A 21,513-nucleotide genomic window follows, 5' to 3' on the forward strand; every position below is an offset into this window, starting at 1 on the left:
CACCTACGTGCACTCGCCTTACATTAATGAATGTACAATGTTTTAATAAAAACATATAATGCACAACTAATTATATTTAAACTACCGTTATGGTTAAGATCTTGTTTGCTAATGTTGAGTGGCTTTTGAACATACTATGTACTATATGAAAGTTTAAAAAAAAACTCGCTCGAACTGTGTTTTTTTTATGATTCTCAAACCAAGTCTAAAAATTCAAAAATGTAAGTTTTAAAGTCTAAAAGTTAAAAGTTAGCTTGTGCATGGGATAGGAACACGCCGATGCTGCAGGTGGCGGTGTCGGGCTGAAAGCGTGATTTCCGGTGAGTTTGTCTTAGACGAAGAAGACGAAGAAGATGAAGAAGAAGAAAGAGACTAGTAAGGGGCGGGGTTTCGTTGGAGGCAAAAACCCTGAAAGGGTTTATCGTTGTTAGCGGTTCAAATCAAGATCGCAATATAAACTCGAGAGCATTTAAGTGTGAAAAGGACAGAATACCAACGAGAGGTAAACACATAAGCACGCCGAAGATCACTGGACGTTAACTTCTCGTGAGGAAGACCGCCACGTAGATCTGCCTGCAGTAAACAGCTAGCCTCGTTAGTTAGTTAGCATATCTAGCTCATGCTGCATCTTTTCTACTCGGAAGTTAAGTTTTAGGACGAAACTAACTACTTTTCCACCCACACTCAGTACTTCTGCACTCGGCCTTTTTTTTCTGAGCCCGATTTTAAACGTTAATGTATTCTAGTTTGTGTTTGTCAGAGTTTAGCTCAGAGAGTTAGACACAGATGACGAGCTTCTTTCTAGTGTTTTATAGCTTTACTCCATGTTCATTCTTGCATTTATCCAACATGTTGACAAGTGCTCCGCTCATGTAAATGCCTTAAAGCATTTGATGTGCACTGGAAGTTTAACAATTACATGAGACAGGCTCACGAGTAAAGTTAGGAATTGAAAACTGCAGAGGTGTCGAGAGCTGTGATTTATGGGTCCAAAAGAAGGATGTTGAAATTGTCCTTTTGTTAAACGTGTTTGATATACATTTTAAACTTACCGAGTTGACACCGAGTTTGCTTGTAATTCTAACTAAAAATGTAAGATTTCACATGTGCATCGTGTAGCTCCGGTAAAGAGTGCAAAGTGCATATTCAACAAGTCTTCATGCTCGACAAGACATTTCCAGTTATTTTGCTATAGTCTATTGTGTGTGCTACTGGTCACAACTGCTTTTGATGAGTGGCTTCTGTGTTTTGAACAGCAAACATGGATGCAGGTGAAGACCAGAACACGGGCACCACCAATGGAAATCCTCAGCCAAGTGGGAACTCTCGTGCTCCCCAGATTGCCCACATGTCTCTATACGAGAGACAGGCTGTACAGGTGTGCATAAACCACTGCATGGATGTGATAAAATTATCTTAAATTTGTAAATCTATTTAAATATAAAGATTTGCATATGAGACACCATGTATGTGTGTGTGTTTTTAAGGCCCTCCAAGCACTGCAAAGACAGCCAAATGCAGCTCAGTACTTCCAGCAGCTGATGCTGCAGCAGCAGATCAACAGTGCCCAACTCCACAACTTGGCTGCCGTGCAACAGGTAACTGAAATTATAACGGCCCCTACAGGCAGTCAGTACAAAAACATGATCGGAATCATTAAACCCCACCCCCTTTCATGTCTCTCCTTAAACCAGGCTGCTACACTTGCAGCTAGTCGACAGTCCAGTACGCCAAGTAACAGCATGTCCCAGGCAACCACCACTGTAAGTTTTGTTGTAAGTTGTTTATATTACGATTTACACCGCTGGATTTTGAAAAATAGTAAGGTAAGTTTGATAAAAAATTCACAATTTTCTTTTCCTCCCAGGTCAACTTAAGCACCACATCTGCAGGAGGTGCCATGACCAATCCCCGTCCCCACGGGACAGCCACCTCCACAACCACAGCGCTCAACCAGTCGGTGCTGCTCGGTGGAGGCTCTGCAGGACCGGGGCAGATGTACCTTAGGGTGAGTTAAAAAGTATTGTTATTGTGTATTGGGCTCGTCTGTGTCACAGATTTGTATGTTAACATAATTCAACCTTTATTCTACTCATTGAATTGATGTTTAACAGATTAATTTTTTTGTTGGTATTTTCTGCTTCTAATAACTACAGTCATGCGTTCTACAACATTTTCTCAGGAACAAACGTAAACACTTGAGATAAAACGTATATAAACTCCATCAACAAAAAATTGATGCAGCAATACAGCAAACTCATTTGGAAGTGCTTTTGAAAATTAGCATGGAACACTTTGTTCACATTATTAATCTTAAAGTATTCCATTTAGTTATAGGGAGTCACAAACTGTAATACTATCTATTTACGACTTGACCATCTGTCTTGCTCCTCACATAGGTCAACCGCTCTCTTAGGGCTCCTCTAGCCTCTCAGCTCATCTTCATGCCTGGTGGTACAACAACAGCTACTGTAGCAGTTGCCCAGACACAGCCCCAGCAGCAGCAGCAGCAGCATGAAGTCACTCCTACCGCTGCCGGTGCTCAGTCTGACAATGATCAGGTTTGAGTGACATTAACGTTACATCATAATGTGGAGTCTGATCTTTTTAAGTCTTACGGTCTTAACTATATGTACACCAAGCACATTCATGCTACTTTTCGCAAATGTGTTTCCCACAACCTCCTCCTTTTCATATCTTTATAGGTGCAGAATCTGGCCCTCCATTGCACTTCCACTCCCAGAGCAGTTGCTGTCAAGTCTGAGATTCCGGAGAGAAAAGATGTTGCCGGCTTTTCTCTTGGTCAGCAGCAGCAGACTTTTGCTCAGACGGCTCAGCAGCAGCAAGTGCAACCACAACAACAGCAGCAGCAGCAGCAGCAGCAGCAACAGCAGCAGATAGCCAAACCCAACTTTACTCAGCACTCCTCTGCCAACACCATGGCTTTAAAGACGGGTACTCCTGCTGCTTCAGTAGCACCTTCCTCCACCTCCTCTCAAGCACTCCCTCTCTCCCAACTCCTCCTGTCTTCTTCTGCTTCCCCTGTGATCCTGGTGCCCACCTCAAATGTTACAACCACCACCCAGGGCTACTCCATTGGCTCAGTGACCCAAAAAGCCAACGTTAACACGCAGACTCTGGTGGTGCAGCCCCTCCAGCAGGCCAGCACTACTACAGAAAAAGGACCTGTGCCAATCCAGCCCAAGACGGCTCAAGGACACCGTTTACCTGTGCAGCTGCCTCCTCGACACCCAACTCACATTCTCCCAGCACCACCTAGCAACAGCCAGCACAACAGTCCCCACATCCCCGTGCAGCTAGTGGGAGCCCGGCAGGGCTTAACAGGAAACCCACATGCTGTGGCTCTAGCACAGGCAAGAAGCAGCACGGCCCAGGAAGGTACAGCTGGTGGGAATGTTAACAACAATGCTATGGTAAGACCGATCAATGAAAGGACGTACTTAGCGGCACTAATACATCTTGATAAATACAAGGAATTGTAACAGTTTGTCCCCGTATACCATTAGATTAAGCCGGCCATTGGCTCTCTGAAGAGAAAATCGGACTGTGATGCTCCACATGAGATGGTGACGCAATCTTCAAACCCTGCACCCATGAAAGATTCTGCACCGTCCTTATCCCCTGCCCCTACAAAGGACCCTGGTATGTCTGTGTCATCTCTGAAACCCAGCATAGATTTGTAGCAGCGATACTTCTGTTTGAAAGCTCTTTATTTCCCCTGTTTCTTTTGATCCTGACTAGCTCCTCCTGTTGCAGCTGCATTCTCATCTCCTCCCACACTGTCGTTGCCTCTTCCCTTGTCAAGAGTCGGGCATGGGGACAAAGACAGAGCGCCTGTTCCCCAGGCAGTGGTCAAACCTCAAGTGCTCACCCACCTCATAGAGGGCTTCGTCATCCAGGAAGGAGCTGAGCCTTTCCCCGTCAGTGTGCACTGCTGTGATAACATAGATTTCAATCAACTTTCTTATTTGAAGTACACTGGCTTTACACTTTTTCATGTGAATAAGTTCCTTACTGTCTTGTGTTTGATGCGACAGGTTGCTGGACTCCTCAAAGACAGAGATTTTGCCCTGGTTGGTCGCTCAGAGAATGGACCTCCGTGTAAGTGGTTTAATATCTCTCATTTCTTAAAGATAAAGTATGATACCATGAGTCTGTGCGCATTAATATTCTCCATGCAACATAGTTTTACCCGTACCTTTTCTTCTTCAGTGTTAAAATGTGAATATTGTGGAAGCCTCGCACCAGCCAGCCAGTTCAGAGGATCAAAGCGGTTCTGTTCAAATACTTGTGCAAAGAGGTACGATTTACTATTACAAATAAGTGTATCGAGGGAAATGCTACGATACTATACCAAGTATAAAGATCTATGAATGTCTTTTGAGTTTTGACTCTTGGATCTGCAGGTATAACGTGAGCTGCAGCCAACACTTCAAGACCAGCAGAGGGAGGAGTGGTGCAGGGCTGGCGCCGCCTCCAGCAACCAATGAGATCGCTGTTAGGCGAAGAGGCCCCTCTCGCAGGAGCAGTTCTAATATCACTTGTAATAAAATGTCAAGCAGACATCTACCTGTTAAGGTAAGATGTGTAGTTTAAAGGATGAGACTGCTGTTACATCCTGATGCTCAGTAATGTCTAGAATTACACTGCTCAGCCGTTTCAAGATGAAACATTATAATCTGTCTTTATACGTATTGCATCTTTTTAAAGCAGCGCTAATTAGCCAAGTGTTGAGAGTCGGACTAACACATTGGTTGGTTTTGGGCTTTTCATGGAATTTGTTGATAGTAGGACCGTATTTCTAAAAATGGCATCCTAATGCGTTTGTACCTCCACTCTTTTGGACAAAGTGTCACTCGGAGTCCAGTCGCTCGGAGGATGTATCCAGCGACGGGGAAGAAGAGGACGACCTCTCACTGTCCCCAAGCTCCTCACACTCCTGCTCCAGAGCTGAGCTCGGTGCTCCTCCGTCTGACAGCTTAGCTCCCGGTAGCCTCCCACTAGAAGGTGCTAGCTTCCTCTCAGCAACTCCTGGCCAGTGGAGTGTGGAGGAAGTCTGCCGGTTTATCTCTTCACTTCAAGGTTGGTGTTAAGCGCTACGACAACTCTAAGCCATCGCTATGCCTCCTGCTTTACTCTTGTACTAATTCTGTCTTCCTGTCGGGTGGTGCCCAGGCTGTGAAGAGTTGGCAGCCCAGTTTTTGTCACAGGAAATTGACGGACAGGCTCTGATGCTCCTGCGAGAGGACCATCTCATCTCCACAATGAATATCAAGCTGGGTCCCGCTCTCAAGATCTGTGCCTCCATCAACACCCTGCGTGAGTGACTCAGTGAGTTCCTAACAGAGCATCAGGATCACTTTCTCATCGATGACTCCTCACTGGAATCAACACGTGGACCTGCGTCTTTTAGTTCAAAGTTAAAAAGACTTCTATGAGGACCGTGAGGATGTTTTTTTTTGGTTTTTTTTACAAAACAATTGTGCACCATCAGTCATGTGAAGACATGAGGATGGACAGTTTACTTTCTGGACAGTGAATGTACAAAAACATGTTCTGTGTATACCATGTAGTGTGAGCGGCGAGCATGGACAGTCTGTATCCTGCCGCTGTGTGTAGAAACCTTCTGTGTGTAAACTCAGCCGGCAGTAATCGGTGCTCGGTCTTTTAATTAGGACAGTTCACCTGTCGGGTAAAAGAAATGTTGCCTTCTTGCTGTATTTCAAACGGTGCTTTAACTTTACTGATATGATATGGAGCGACGTCCTCATCAGTTCATTTCATTGATATATTTTCAATCTTTTTTTTAGTCGTTGTATATTTACTGTAGATGTTCAATCTAGGCTCCGATCACATCAAGTAAAAGACACTAAAAACGTCTGGTAATTTCATTAGTTCATTTTACTAGTTCTCAAAAGTTTAGTTTTGTATCTTTTCCATTTTTTACTACAATCAAAATTATTTTTTCATGGATATGATATAGTTTTAGTAGCTTTAATCAACTTAACTACCTGAAAATAGGTATTCCTCGTAGTTTGCTCTGTCAAAGGCCGAGTGGAAGTGCGTGTACATGTGTGCAGTACTATCAATAAACAATACCTGTTACTGAACTTTTCTTTGTGTATGCTTTACAATGCCATTTTAAAAATTAAAATGATTGTTTTTGAATTTGCACATTTTTATTCACAATTAAATTTGTGAAACAGTTTTAGGTCATTTCTTGCTCGCAGATGTTCATGTGAGCTGAGCTTATATAAAAGACAGTGAGTAAAAATAACAAATACATTGATAAGTCCTTCATTTCCACAACTTCCAAATATAGAACCACACAAAATGGGGTAATGCCATATATTAATCTGTTAATATACATGTGCTTTTACAAGATCTGTAAAGTGTCATAAGTTGAAAGTATCGACTACAAGTTCAGGATGTAGCGACGAGACTTTCAAATTTACATTTCTAAAAGAATACTACGACTTAATGACTGCTTGTATTTCCCTCACTCAACCTTAATGATTTGGGTATTTACACATATTTATGAGGTCTTACTTATATTAAAATGAATGGTTCCCAGAAGTTAACTCATTTCACATACAGTTTTTCTTGTTTCTCAACCTGAAGTCGGAAAATCCATAATAAAAAGTTAAGGAACGATTTCAGTGCCCAAAGCGCTCATAAACACAGTTTGGATCACTTATTTTGCACCCGAGAGATATTGTTTGTTGAAGTGCACTAATTGGGCTACAATTGGGGAGAATAGTGCAATTTATTTTGCTGATAGAAAACTGATCAGAAAACAGTGTAGCTGTTGGCATCCCCGTATCCTGCTTCCTGCAGGTACTTCTCAATGTTAACTGTCCCCGACACCTTAAAGACTTTGTCAGAGGCGTTTTTCTCTGCTGAGAGGATCTTGCGGCTCACTTCCGCCAGAGAGGGTCGATCTTGATCTTTCCACTGGCAGCAACCCTTAATGACTGAGTACCTGAGAGTGTCACAGCACACGTGTTAGAGGGAAGCGGCAGCACTTCAGGTTTTGTGTTGTGTGTAGAGCTTTGTTGATACTTACAGCGTGTTGGAACAGTTTGAAGGTTTTTTCAGACTTTTCCCTCGTTGATGAAACTGCAGCAGCTCATTAACTGAGATTTCTGCAAACGGAGCTTCACCTGTTGTATGTAGGAGGGGCGATTTGGTTTCAAACTATATGTACTTTTTCATTGTGTGTATACATACATATATATATATATATATATATATATATATATATATATATATATATATATATATATATATACATATATATATATCTATATATATATATATATATATAATTAAAATAATTTCTCTCACTTAAAGTGAGAGATTGTTTTTGGCTTATCTATCATTTATGACTCAAATCCAACTTACCCAGGGTTGCCATTTCATACAGTAAAATGCCCAACGACCAACTACAGAAGAGCACACAGAGACAAATGGTGGTTACGATCTTCCATTCAGTAAATGCTCTGAATAATATACTCAATATTTCAATATACTCAAAAATGAACTCACATGTCGCTGCTCTGACTGGCAGGTTTCTTGACTAGCAGCTCGGGTGCCTGCCATTTCTTCATACCGGGATCCTCTCTCTGCGTGGCCCCCTGGTTCTTCCTTGTGTAGACGCCATGCAGGCCCCAAAGCTTGGCAGTGGACTCCTTGGTGACCAGTACGCTGCGCGCACGAATGTTTCCGTGGAGAAGGTCTTTGTTGTGAAGGAACTCCTGATTGCGCAATAAGATAATCTCAAGATTATAAGCACAAACCTGTGCAACTTATTTCAGTCCTGTTGTTACTGTTGACATGAAGTAAATATGTACACAAGCCTTCCTGAAACCTCAGAAACTGTTTTTAGAGCGTCTCTTTTTTTTTATTATGACAAGTGATCTCCTGATTTTATGTGTCCACCATGAGGTTCACATTTGTAGTTTTGTGGGAAAAGCCACAAAAAAAGTAAAACCAAGACCTTCCCATCAGCCTCAGCAATACTGTGTAATGTTCACAGTATTGCTATCACGTCTAACTAAGGTAGTGAACATTACATGCACATGGTTAGCCTGCTAACAACAGCAACAAGCATGATGCTGAGACAGGTCAGGACAGTGTCAATGACTTGAAAGTCCAATTTGTGGTGTAAAAAGGTGAATAAGTTCATTAGCATACTGACCAGTGCTGAGGCCACCTGCTTGGCCATGGTAAAGATTCGCCTCTCAGTCATCTCACATGGAGGATCCACCTGCTCCTGAAATACAAAACAAAACACCAAGAGGAGTTTAAATGTTGGTTTCTTTTTGCTTTTGCATAAAATACAGTGTATTGTTTGATGTTTGAAGTGAGGTAACACAATAATCATACCTCTCTGCATCGCCACAGGAAGCTGAGCAGGTCCCTGTTCTCCAGCTCCTCCACAACTGTAACCAGAGGAGCTCGAAGTGAGACAACCCCAAGAAGCTCTGGCAGGAAGGGATGTGGCCCCAGCTGGGCCAGGAAGGATGCAAATTCAAGGAAGCTGTGTCTTTCTGAGGCATTAGCAGTGTCTGTGACGGGCAAGAATGAGAGCGAGAGGAGAGTTAAAGAGGAACCCTGCTGTTACAGGAACCATTCCTGAAAATCAACTCAGGCAATTAGGCGCTTCCATGAAAACCATCTCACCCTTTAGGACTCGCAGCACCACATTCCTGTTCTCCATTCGGGCCCTGTAGAGGGACACGGTGGTGTCGGACCGCAGGGAGAAGGCAACAGGCAGAGGGGTGACCAGTTTGAAGGACTCAGGCAGCCTCTGACGGGGCAACTCCCTGGGCTGGACGATGGGAGTGAAACTGGGCTTGGTGGGCTGCGGTGGGGAGCTGGATGGGAGGCTTTGTGGGAGGGAGAGTGTGGCCACAGGCCTGGAGAGGGGTTTGGAAAGGTACTCGCTAGGGGGGTTGAAGGTGGAGTAGGTACTGGGCGTGTCCAGAGCGATGCTCTCATGCTCCAGTACATTGATACCTGGAGGAGCTATGGATGGGGAGTTAAGGAGAGATAGAGAGGGAGATAAGTGCTAAGATTTACATGAAAAGCAGGTAAATAGAACTATTGTCCTATCCTAACATTATCCGTATCATCTCCTTGCTTTGAATGTTTACAAATGAAGGCATAATTACTCCATAACTGATTGACACTGTATTTCCAAACATTGATTTTAAGAATATGTAAAAGTGATCAAAAATGAATATAACAATTCAAATTGTTTTGCCCCAAAGCTGCAACCTAAAAAGTAAAATGTAGCCAAATACAAGTTAGTATGAAATCATGTCTCAATTTATGTATATAAAAAGTTTTAAAAAATGTGAACTTGAATGGTTTTATAATAATATTTTGAGTAATTATCATTATCATATATTTGTAATTTTCCTTGTTTTTTGTGATCCTGGCAGTCGTATATTTTGTTAAATTGAAACATTCTACAATGAACTCTAGGAACAGTTTAAAAGACACAAATGAACAAAACTGTCTGCTTAAACTAAACAAAATTAAGCTGTAATCGTTACCATATCACTTTGAAAATACAAAATCACACATATGGAATCAGCCTGTTGTTTGCTGACAGTGTAGATTACATGTCTGTTTTGTGATATTATGATCTGTGATTTATTTTGCAGTGTCTTACCATCGATGCCATGCAGCACTCTCCTGGAGACCGGCTTTGAGGCCCGCGGACGGATGCGATCGACTTTCTCCGGACAATAGCGCAGCAGGAGAATGAAGACCAGAGTGACCAGGAAGCTGGCCAGCAGCAAGATGGGCACAACAATCACCTCCTGCTCGTACACGCGGATCACTGCGAACAGGACGGACACAAGGAAACACCAGTCGCTCAGTAAGTCGGAAGCAGTGATCTCAAACGTGGGTCTGTGCAGTCTGTGCCGGTGTGTCCTCTGTTCATGTGTCGTGACGAGGCCTCCAACGGGTAGAGCTGAGAAGAAAACTTACCACAAATAGTATCTCCAGACTGACATTCGACGTCTGATGCTGAAGACATTCTGTCAAATAGAAAAGAAAAGACCATTTCTTTAATTCACTTTTGTCCATTTCTCACACACAGTTCACACAGTCATACATTATATTCAGTAGGTTTGTGGCCCTTCTTGTAAACAACACATAAAGAGGCCGTGCTTTGTCTCTGGGGCTGAATCTGTGAAGAGTAACATGACTCTTGTCCCAGAAGGTGTCTCATGATCAAACACGTAACTGAGAACAAGAGCTTCAGATGTTGTATCACTGTGTCTGAGGTTTCTTCCTGTCTGGTAATCAGAATCAAGACTTTTACACCTCATCGAATTGTTCTGTCTTCTTTTGTCACACAATACTTCAATGACTCTCAAATTGAGAAAACTTTATGCGGCACATCTAGATTGAGAGCAGCTTTAACTGCAGTGTACACGGACAGACCCACAGGGGCATTCCTCAACCACATGACAATCCTTTCACATCAGAACCGAGATCTCTAAACCAGTTCATCTGCATTGTTTAACTCATAATTGTTGGTGCTGTACTACACACCCAAAGGGTAAATGTTAAAGAGACTCTGGCTTGCACGCTTAAAACTGATAGAATATGTCTCAAACATAGCAGAAAGACAGTAACCAGAGTGAGACACACAGTCCTGTATTATATTGATATTATGCCGAGACAATACATTACATACATAACATGAATTTAGAAAACGGTGTGATAGAAAAGACATGTAGTGTAAAAAATATCTTACTTCAGCTATTTCAGTTTTGTCTTATTTCCCAAAAATAAAAGGTTGAATCCTGTTGTTGCGCGTTCATGTTTCCCTCCTTCACACACTCAGACACTTGTCATGCATCCTCTCGGCTGAATGTGTTGTTCAGGTTCAGATCTTCATTGTGTTGTTTTTCTCAGGCGATTTGTCCGACTCAGGGGATCAATGCGCTGCTCTCTGTTTGTCTATGCTACACCTTGTGTGTGTTTTCTTAACTCCACCCTCCTTACCTGAAGCTTCTCCCTCTTCTCTTCTCGTTACCTCTTCCTTCTTCCTCCTCTTTGCCAATGATATCAGGTTTATGGAAATCTGCAGTCTCACCCTGCCGTTCCTTTTAGAGTTTGCTCGACCACATTCTGTCATTAGCTGTTTCTTTAAAACAAATGTCAGCTACTTCTGGCCCTGCCTGTCTCCTCTTTGTTTGGGGAAACTGGTTTGTAGGCCCTTTGTTATGCATGTTTTGCCTCCATAACACTGGAACTTGTATGACGAGCCTCACCAGCTCTGGAGTATTTAGTCAACAATGACATATTGCTTTACTATCCAAGGACAGGCATTAAATGTAGATAAATAACCCTGCATCGTGAACAATATATGAATAGTATACTGCCAATTTAGATAATGCATTATTGCAGTGGTGGAAGAAGTAGTTGAATACTTACTTTACTGAAGCAAAAGTACCAATACAACAATGTTACATTAACAGTTCACCGGTAAACGTCCCACAAAAAATAGTAATGAAATATTGCTTTAGTATTAATTCAACAGAAAATGGCTCATATATCATCGAATATTACAATATGTGATTGTTAATAGTGATGCACAGATGTTTTGCAGAGGACACACAAAAAAGATTTGGGAACCACAAGTTGAATATTAAAATAATGCATTGTTTTATAAGAGTATCATGTCTTATTTTAATGCAAGATGCTAATGCGAAAATAAACTACTGGCTGCCCAATAAATATAGTAGAATAAAAAGGACAAGACTCACCTCTAAAAGTAAGTAGCATGACATGGACATATTCAAATGCCTTTACCTCAAACTTGTACAAGTCAGTACTTGATTAAATGTACTTGGTATCCAATTCTGCATTATTACAACATGTTACAGTTATCATGGGACACAATTTAATATAATCAAAAAAAGAATTGAAAAGGCTTCAGTGTAAATATTTGAACTTAAACGGTATGTTTCTTATTAGGAGAAATCAAATCAAAGCGCATATCTCTCACAAAAACATATGCTTATTTAAATTAAATTCACAGAAAAACAAAAACATTTTCAACTGCCTCTCTAATCTTTTCTTGTATTTAATGACGCTGCATATTCCTTTTATTTTTTAAACTTAATAATTTCACCATATAAAAACTATCCAGATAAAGACTTTTCCTCTTTTCTTTTTCATACCAGTATAAAATAAATGTAAATACAATTCCCATACCTAGAAGAGAAAGAAAAGGAAGAAATACATATAATCAAGGGTGTAAATATCAGACAAACAGCAGCAGATTAGTGTTATTGTAGTGATTAGTAGGTAGACAGCTACTGCACACCTTTTTTTAACCAACATGGACCTTTGTGATGTATTATTGATCTGATTTCTGTACAATCTGTTATTATGCAATAGTTGAGCGGACTGACAATTTAAAAATGTAAGCTCTATGAAAAACCTTATATGACACATTGGATTTGATGAATGATATTTATTTCATCACAAAGGTTTTATCCAACTATCAATCATCTATACCCACATCCCGTTTATTTAGTAAGAGGGTGGCGCGCTCTCATCGAGCATGAGGACGGTTCCACCCACACAGCTCCTCATTCTACCACAGTGCAAACATTAACAGCCGTAAACAAACAACCATAAGCACACATTTATATATTCAGAATGGTTTAACTGCTTGATTTATTAGTGCAGCTGAGGCTGATATGGGATCATCATGACCCGATGATGGTGCTCGATCAAAAGTTAAAGGGTTACCAGTCATGACAATTCATCCTGAAGGAGACATGAATGTCATACAACATACAACCTAGTGGCACCGAAGCAACCGCCAGGGGATCACATTAATTAAGATTCATCCTCTAGGAACCATGAACGCTGATGACCGTCCCACCACACATAGAGACAATACACATGATTAAAAGGTGTGACATCATGCAACAAACACACAATTGGCTCCTTTTTTATTAATTAACCTTTTTATTTTCATTAGAAAACATAACAAGATTATTACCTGGAAGCTGTCAATGTTCTTTTTAAAAGGCACATGATTAACAGTACATTGGCAATATAATTGGCATTATATTGCCATTTGTTAGTAAGGCCTATTCAAAAAACACTGCTTGCTTTCAAAGGGGACAGCAAATATGACATTTTCAGAATTAAAAAAGACGTCATTACAATATGAACCTTTGAGCAGCTCTTTATCTCACAGCTTCGCAGTTGATTTGTTCGGCTGAGGTCCGAGCCACTTCTCCCCTGCAACAGAGAACAAAATGAGATTGGTCAGAAATCTCAGCTTGTATGCGTTTGTCTTTGTGAATGACAACAGTCTTCTCACCTATGCAGTGAGCCATGAGCTCAAATCTGTCAGATCCAAAAAACATCTCTGGCTTTCCGTTTACGTGACACACCACAAGTGGGAATCCAAAAGCCTGGGAAGACGCAATAGGATATAATTTGTTTTACATTGTAATGGCTTGTCTCTCTTGCCTGAATCTACAGGGAAAACTGAAGGACAACTGACCCCATGACCAAGTGCATTCTGTGTGGCACTTTTCAGCTTGTCCTTGATCTCTTTTGAGTTGGACAGCTCCAGCACTTCTTTAATCTCGCTGCCAGACAGTCCTGCTTTTATTGCTGCCTGCACAAACAAAGAAATGTGACCAACCGTATTTCTTAATCTCGTCAAACACAACCAGGCTGGATACGCTAGTACCTCAGACAATGACGCAGGTTCTGTGATGTCTTTGTCCTCCAGCCAGATCCTCCGCCACAGCTCCCGGGACACCTGCTCCACCTGCTTGTCTCCACCCTTCTCCCTCTCTTGTACTGCTGTCACAAATCGCATTGCAGACAAGGAGCCTAAGAAAAAAAACAGAATAACACTTGTATTATTAGTGATTTGATCCAAAACGGGTTTAATCAAAACATATCACAACACTGATCCCATCAGATCTTATGTGTCGGTACCTTTTTGGAACATGGCCTCAAAGGGGTCAGATGGAGCCTTCAAGGGAACATCAAAATACTTTGACAAGCGATCCAGGTCCTTGGTCATGTACATGAATTTGTTTGGAACCAGACCAGGGGGCTTGTTTCCTGTCGTGAAAAAGAAACATAGTATGAAATATAACAGTACCGACACTGTCCACACACAGATAAGAGTAAAGGTCCTGTATTCAAAATGTTACTCAAGTAGAAGTACAAGTATTAGCATCAGAATATGTCCAAAAGTACTCATTGTTATTGGATTAAAAGAATTGATGCATTAATGCGTTTTCCTAATGTTGTAGCTGGTAAAGGTGGTGATAACTTTAATAACTTTATATAGAGGGATAAAAGTGTTAAGTAGCAGAATATGGGCACACTCAAGTAAAATGAGCCTCAATTGCAATTCTGAATGCAGATCTGAATGAAGACAGATCCTTAATTTTGTAAAGTAAAATTACAACACAGTCTTTTCAAGCTGACCTCTGCCATGCACATGTGTATGGCCTTGATATTTTACTGTACAGTTTTGGAGAAAATTGAATTCAAATTCAGCTTAAATCAAATAATGGAGGATTAAATAATTTAAGGATCTGTTTTTATAGCCGTTTGAATATTAGAAATTGTGACATTATGAATATCATTATGTCATTGAAGCTGAATTTGAAGTCACTTTTCTCAAAAACTGGACAGTAAAATCTCAAGGCCATACATATGGACAGAGCTGGGGTCAGTCTGAGCAAGACCTTACTTTACAAATGTAAGGATCTGTTTTTATAACTGTTTGAATATTGGAAATTGTGAAATTATGAATATAATTAAATAATTCAAGCTGAATTTGAAAAAACTGTACAGTAAAATCTCATACCATACAAATGTGCATGGCAGAGATCAGCATGAGCAAGGCTGCATTGAGAGTTTACTTTACAAATGTAAAGATCTGTTTTTATAGCAGTTTAAGCTGAATTTGAAGTCACTTTTCTCCAAAACTGTACAGTAAAAGCTCAAGGCCATGTACATGTGCATAGCAGAGGTCCAACTGAACAGGATTGCGTTGTGATTTTACTTTACACATTTAAGGATCTGTTTATATAGCAGTTTGAAAATTGGAAATTGTGAATTTATGAATATCATTATGTCATTGAAGCTGACTTTGAAGTCACTTTTCTCCAAAACTGTACAGTAAAATCTCAAAATCTCTCTAAGGATCTGTTTTTATAGCAGTTTGAATATTGGGATATTGGGAAATTACGTTTGAATGCTTTTTGTGCTATCAACGCCACCGTAGACCACTATACCGTAACACCAGGAATAGACGGTCATTAATATTCACTTGACCGCAGTGCCAAAAGCTGTAGTTTCGGACAGTAATTGAGTAAAGGTACTCTACTGACCTGACCCTTGCATGACACCACCCAGAAAAGCAGGACGCAACTTGAGCTCTATATTCCACACATGTCTGTAGCGGCACATTACCTAGAAACACAAACAATGAAGCAGACTTCATTTAAAAAGACAAAATATCTGTCTGTGTTATTAAAGCTGACATCCAGAAGACACACACCTCAAAGCCAAGCCAGGAGTACGGAGACACCACATCGTAGAACAGCTCGACCACTTTCTTGGACGTCATCTTCAGGTCTGCAGCGGCTTGTTACTCTTACTTTTAATGGAAGAGACACTGTTTATTTAGTTCACCTTAACGCGGATCGTCTCCTGCGATTACAGTGTGTCAAAGTTCAACTGAGAGGACGTCGTGAACTCAGTGCTGCCCCCTTATGAAGCGACTCGATCACCTGTATTTTCTTCTATTCCGCCTGTTTTCTTCTTCGTTGAATTTAACATTGGTTAGCGACGCACCATGTTGGCTCATTACCGCCACCCACTGGATTGCAGTGTGGAGCCGCGTTGAAACGCGTTTCCTCAATGCAATCCATAATTCTTGTTTCTTTGAGTAGTTTTCCCTATTAAAATCACAACCTCCATTGTTACGTTGAACTGTCTTGTGTAATTGTCTATCTATTCTTTTCACTTAGTGCACGAGCAATAAAAGGAAAGAAAGAAAGAAGTAGATTATTAAATTACTATACATTTTCGAGATGTATTCCCAAGAATTAAGTACAATTTTGAAGTACTGCTTCTTATTGTTTATCTATGTATTTCGAATATTCAACTGCATTTATGTTTACATACATCTTGCTAGAGCTAACATATTTATACATTAGTAATAATAATTGTCATTGTTAATGTCTATATTGCTGATGATAGATTCTTCCCACAACCAATGAAGTAAAACTGTGATTGTGATTTTTTTTTTTTTAATGAAAACACACAAGTGTCCTTTTCTGGTATTTTTATATCTTCAACATTTCACTGATATACAATGTGAAGCTTTTTATTAATGTAGTATGTTACTGCTATGACAAGCAGTAAAATACTTATATTCTCAGAAATACTATGTACTTTTACACTCTATTTACATTTAAGCCAACTTGCAAGATGATAATGTAGTAACCGGCTACCAATGTTTATATGTAATATTACTGTTTACAATCTACAAATTAATATTTCCTTCTATGTCTCTTCTTGAGGGCTTGCTTGATCTTTGTGCTCAGCCGTTCCCAAACTGTCAGCGGACAGATGTCCTGGAGATTTGTCACTTAAAAACAAAAGAGAAAAAAAACACATTTATTTCAAGTTCAAATCGTATAGAAGATAAACTTCTCAGAAGCCTTACCCCTCTCCGTCTTTATCTGTCTGTAAAGGAAGTTAAGAGGAACATTAGCTCAAACCTTTCAATCAGTACTTATTCAGTCAAGCGCTTCAATCTCATCGTGCGTTTCTACCTTCGGCTTCTGTGATGCACTGCCACCCATCTTCCTGGGTACCCCAAGAGTCTCGAATGAGTGACTCCGCACTCTAATGGCTCTCTAATGACAGCAATTTAGAGGGAAAATGGGAAAGTGAAAATAATAAAGTCAAGTATGGGAGAGTACTTCTAAACCTTGAGACATTTACCTTAAAGTTTTCAATGAATCCTCCAGTCCCCTCAGATGCACCCCGAGTACCCTCAGAAGATGGGAGCGCAGACAGTGATGGATCCCCCATCATGCACTGGGAACGGGTGGAGAGTTCAGCCTGTAGGCTCTCAAGAAGCAACGAACGAGTGCGGAGCTTTATAAGGAGAAGAGGGACAGAGAGAAATCAGAGTTTGTATATTTACGAAGGACGAGAATAAATCAAAATAGTCTTCCTCTACCTCTAGTCTGCTGAATCGTTGAGCCTTATAGCAGGAAATCTCTGCATTGATGAGTTTGGTTAGAAGGAATTCTCTCAGAAGAGAAGACTGAAAGACAGGAAAGAGGAAACTAAGACTCCTCAATAATTCATTTGTACTCTGCACTCAGGCAAGGACAGGTGGAATAAAAAGTGTTCTGGGAACCTATATATGCAGCTAAAGTGACAAAAAAAGTATAACCAAAGAAGACAGCAAACTGAATCAAATCATTTCAATAAGTTGTCGGTTGTAGTAAAACAATTGTAGTGAAATCTATGGAAAACAACCCCCCCCAAAAAGTTATAAATCTTTGAATAACATTTTGATGTCTATTTGTAAAGTGTGTATTGGTCAAATGATGCAGAAATTTTAAAGTTTGGCTGTGACTGTGACATATATTTCTTGACGTATTTAGAGAAATAAGAACAGCTTGTTGCTCTTTAGCATGGTCTCTTACATCTGTAAAGATGGGAGGATCTGGAAGTACAGGACCAAAGGGGGGAACATCCTCTCTGGCTGTGACGGACACCTGTGAAGAGGAGAAAATAATATTAGAGTGATAACAGATATATCAATATAAGTGTGTATTTCTACTGATTCAAATAACAAAACATTGCAGCACACAAAAGCTGAGCTCGTCTAAACACTGAGTCACCGTGGTCCGTTCAACAAAGAGCAGCAAAACGTTTTTAGTCAAAATTGCAAATCTAAGATATCTTTTTTGTTGGTTTATGTTAAACAAAGAAATATGAGATGACATGCTGAATTATTTTGAACCCTCAAATAGCAATATTAGTATCAAATAAAAAAGAATACGGTACAAATACTCTACAAAGTACAATATGTGTCTTAACAAAAGTGTCAATCTGTTGAACAAGATGTTACTAAACCTGTATTGATCGGGATGAAAGATTCACCTATTTCTCACTCACCTGGTACGCAGCTTTACCGGTCTCCTCTGGATCCTGAGTCCTCCGGACCACCAGGAAACAGTGCAGGAAGTGAGACTTGATGACATCAGATAGAAACGGGGTTTGGCCCTCCTGGTACACCAAAGCTACAATGTCATTGCCAATGTGTCTTTTTCTCTGTAACTGTAGAAAGAAAAAGAAACGTGTGTCAGCATCTGTTTTCCAACTGGTCCCAGACGTCCAGTGAGAAACTGAACCCTCAGGGTGATACGGGGACTGACCTGCTGCGGGTCGCCCTCTGTGAAAGGCAGTTTAGTTGCGACATGGAACATGATTTCTCTTCCATGAAAGGAAGTGAAGACGGCTTCACTTCCTGTCTGACCATGACACACATCCAGTCCTCCTCTGAACCTGAGAAAACAGAGTGTGGAGAAAGCAATCATGTGATGTGAAACGTTGAATGTGTCATTCGTACGGCTAAACAGCGTCAACATGGGGCACTTTACCCGATGAAGCCTTGCAGTTGAACCGTCTCGCCCAAAATGGAAAGGAGCTCTTTAAACTCTTCACTTTCCTCAGTGTTACTAAGTATGTCTTCCTCTGTGAACTAGAGACAGATGGATGTTGTTTGAGTGGGCATGGTAATGATATGGTGCCTCATTTCTATGAATGCAAGACATTTTCTGCATCATTTCTTACCTGCCCCTTCTTTTGGTACAAAATGCCAAACTTGAAATTAGGAGACACTCTGTGTTCATCAAATGTTGTTATGAGTTCTGGCGCCTGATGAGAGAAAGAGAGAGAGAGAGAGAGAGAGAGAGAGAGAGAGAGAGAGAGAGAGAGAGAGAGGGGGAGAGAGAGAGAGAGAGAGAGAGAGGGAGAGAGAGAGAGGGAGAAGAGCTTTGAGAGGATTTGAAGTAAGTGGCCATATATTTTTGAGTTATTGATGATTTTGGAGCATCACCTTGAGGTAGCTGACGACTTCAAACTTTGAGACACTCACTCTGTCACAGAGCATCTAGGTGGAATCGGAGTCATTTTACACACTTTGATACTATGTTTACCAAGCACTGAAGTACAATTCTGGGGGACTTTGCTTAAGTATTTCGGTTTTATGTCACTTTATACCTCCATTTTACAATGTGTTATTTTGAGTCCATTTATTTGACTGCTGTAGTTATTGGTGACATTGTAGATTATCTTTTCACACACCAATTGTACATACTAAACATATCACTTCATAAAATACAACAAACTGTCATAAATTTAACAAATAGTGTTTAAAGTAGTTAAACACCAACTCGACCAGCTCTGACAATAAAAATACTACATTCATGTTAATGCATCAATAGAAATATGTCTAGCAACACAAAATATAACAATAAAACACTGAAAGGAAACATGACAACTTTTACTCACTTGGGTATTTTTGTGATAATATTCATGTACTTAGTCTTACGGTGTATACATATTTCCTAAAATGAAATAAGTAGTTTGATACCTTTGCTAATTCCACAGCAGATGGGATGTTGGGGAAAAGAGAGACGGAGAAAACTGCGTGCAGAGAGCACTCCTTCATTCTGTAACAACAAAAACAATCTCTGCATTATCGTTCGTCATGCAAAATTGCTCGGGTCGAACAGTTGCTATATACAGAGATATTTAAATGAAAATTGGTGCAACACAAAATGAAGTGAAAGTAAGGAATGATGCTCTGGGAAACGCAGCATGGATTATACAAACATTGTCTCATAGTTGACTATAAGGGCTTGAGATTGCAACCTTAGTATCACCCGCAGCTTGCTCTCGTCTTCCTCCAAACACACGGAGAGAACCAGAGGCCCCAACGATGGATCCACTGCTGTAAATGAGTGATGGTACTGAAGGGAACAAAAGACGATAAAACACAAGTCCAGCGAAGATACATTCCCCCGAGACTTGAGATAAAGTCTGCTTACTCGTGAGCTGAAGAACTCGTGGTAGATTTTGGCCTCCCCGTCTCGCTCCATGATGTCATAGCTCTCTGGATCGAGGCCGTGATGGGAGGATGTGGGACTCACATCTGCAAGCCTCTCCAGAGGGGGGTCTATCCAGTAGCCCCCAAGCTTTGGGGAGAGGATGAGCGGCAGGTCTCCACCTATCGTCAGAAGCTGAGACTAAAATAGACACAAAGGAGCAGCTGATGATGATGGGAGTCTGTCGTTTCTGTTGTTTGGGGAAACAAATGTCATGACGTTCACAGAAACGTTGGTGGCAACCCACTCAAATGGGATCAAACCTGCAGAGTCAACTCTGTGTGTTTTTTACTTCTCAGGTTGAAGACTAACCTTCAGAGGAAGAGGGAATTCACACCGCTGCTCATCGATCCTGCTGCCCTGATGGACAAGAGGAGTATTGATAAGATGATAAGAAACTTCTCTGAACGCACGAACTACGCAAGATCAATCGTGCTGTAACTCACCTGCAGCTTTTCAATGATTTCAAACAGCTCTGTGTCCTGATATGAACAACAGGCAACAGATGTCAGACACAGACAGAGAGAAACGGAAGGACAAACGTGGGGGAAGAAGAGGAACATGACGAAAGGTTCAATTGCGAATGGAAACTTCGAAGAGATGCTGGATATTTAAATACATTATATTTAATTAAAAAAGGGGGGACGGTGCACGTTGAAATGATAATGATGTTACCCTCTGGTTGCTGCTGGAAGAGACGAATGGCGGTCTGCCACTGCGAGGAGAGTCCAGGATGTCCAGTATGTTGTCCTCAGCAGATTCAGGTCTACAGCAACAGGTTAGTTAACTACGCAGTTCACCACTTCTCATTCAATTCTTATTTTGTACAATAAAGGTTGAACTTGAGACAGCTGCTGATGTTTAATGCCAAAATAAAAGCTCACCTCGTCTCATCCCCACATGTGAATCTGTCCACACTGTAAACAAGGAAGTGAGAATACTCGGAATAGAATACGGATCATCTTACATAGACAAGATTAACTTTATCTAAAGAATTATGTAATTTATCATTCAGTACATGTAGCTACTCAATTGACTTGAAAATATACGTGGTAATTTGAGACTACTCACCCTCCATATGCCCCGAAAGTGAAACTTCTCTTTCTGGAGAAAGACATGTCATTCCTCTTTTCTCTCTCCATTGCTTTGGTGTCACTGTGGATGTTTGTACATGCCAGTTTGCGACCGAGTCAATCAGGTCTGGCTCAGGTTGAATTAATTCACTCTATCATTCTGTCACTCCTCCTTCTCTCTGCCCCCTGCCTCT

At 40.8% G+C, this 21,513-nt stretch overlaps 4 protein-coding genes across 5 annotated transcripts; 1 reads left to right on the forward strand and 3 right to left on the reverse strand.

The window, feature by feature from the left end:
• Positions 1–381: 381 nt before the first annotated feature.
• Positions 382–6,131, forward strand: phc1 (polyhomeotic homolog 1). Of its 2 annotated transcripts, none has more exons than XM_068569637.1 (14): positions 382–502; positions 1,257–1,378; positions 1,488–1,598; positions 1,695–1,763; positions 1,868–2,008; positions 2,400–2,561; positions 2,706–3,434; positions 3,528–3,663; positions 3,763–3,941; positions 4,059–4,122; positions 4,234–4,321; positions 4,428–4,599; positions 4,872–5,103; positions 5,197–6,131. In XM_068569637.1, exons 2-14 carry the CDS (start codon positions 1,262–1,264, stop codon positions 5,346–5,348), a joined length of 2,352 nt encoding a protein of 783 aa, XP_068425738.1. In that variant the 5' UTR covers positions 382–502; positions 1,257–1,261; the 3' UTR covers positions 5,349–6,131. The 2 variants fall into 2 exon arrangements, with proteins under 2 accessions (XP_068425738.1, XP_068425739.1); XM_068569638.1 differs by having other exon boundaries at positions 3,778–3,941.
• Positions 6,132–6,208: 77 nt separating this feature from the next.
• styk1b (serine/threonine/tyrosine kinase 1b) lies at positions 6,209–10,999 on the reverse strand. The gene is made up of 10 exons (XM_068570651.1): positions 10,802–10,999; positions 10,027–10,076; positions 9,704–9,874; positions 8,707–9,051; positions 8,410–8,591; positions 8,222–8,296; positions 7,570–7,778; positions 7,426–7,466; positions 7,088–7,184; positions 6,209–7,003 (listed from the first exon to the last, which is right to left on the reverse strand). The coding sequence occupies exons 2-10, from the start codon at positions 10,073–10,075 to the stop codon at positions 6,811–6,813; spliced, it is 1,362 nt and encodes a 453-aa protein (XP_068426752.1). The 5' UTR covers position 10,076; positions 10,802–10,999; the 3' UTR covers positions 6,209–6,810.
• Positions 11,000–12,836: 1,837 nt separating this feature from the next.
• Positions 12,837–15,815, reverse strand: gstk1 (glutathione S-transferase kappa 1). The gene is made up of 7 exons (XM_068569977.1): positions 15,608–15,815; positions 15,438–15,519; positions 14,026–14,154; positions 13,772–13,917; positions 13,580–13,696; positions 13,394–13,487; positions 12,837–13,311 (listed from the first exon to the last, which is right to left on the reverse strand). Exons 1-7 carry the CDS (start codon positions 15,674–15,676, stop codon positions 13,262–13,264), a joined length of 687 nt encoding a protein of 228 aa, XP_068426078.1. The 5' UTR covers positions 15,677–15,815; the 3' UTR covers positions 12,837–13,261.
• Positions 15,816–16,434: 619 nt separating this feature from the next.
• Positions 16,435–21,388, reverse strand: rap1gapl (RAP1 GTPase activating protein-like). Its single transcript, XM_068570564.1, has 19 exons — positions 21,318–21,388; positions 21,131–21,163; positions 20,922–21,012; positions 20,693–20,728; positions 20,559–20,606; positions 20,190–20,387; positions 20,014–20,111; positions 19,733–19,811; positions 19,196–19,249; positions 18,931–19,014; positions 18,738–18,838; positions 18,513–18,642; positions 18,253–18,414; positions 17,778–17,849; positions 17,303–17,389; positions 17,062–17,217; positions 16,890–16,973; positions 16,781–16,800; positions 16,435–16,702 (listed from the first exon to the last, which is right to left on the reverse strand). The coding sequence occupies exons 1-19, from the start codon at positions 21,386–21,388 to the stop codon at positions 16,618–16,620; spliced, it is 1,689 nt and encodes a 562-aa protein (XP_068426665.1). The 3' UTR covers positions 16,435–16,617.
• Positions 21,389–21,513: the final 125 nt, after the last annotated feature.

Source organism: Clinocottus analis, unplaced genomic scaffold (genome assembly GCF_023055335.1).
Source record: "Clinocottus analis isolate CAN_PGR_092001 unplaced genomic scaffold, fCliAna1.0.p SCAF_9, whole genome shotgun sequence".
Classification (NCBI taxonomy): Eukaryota; Metazoa; Chordata; class Actinopteri; order Perciformes; family Cottidae; genus Clinocottus; species Clinocottus analis.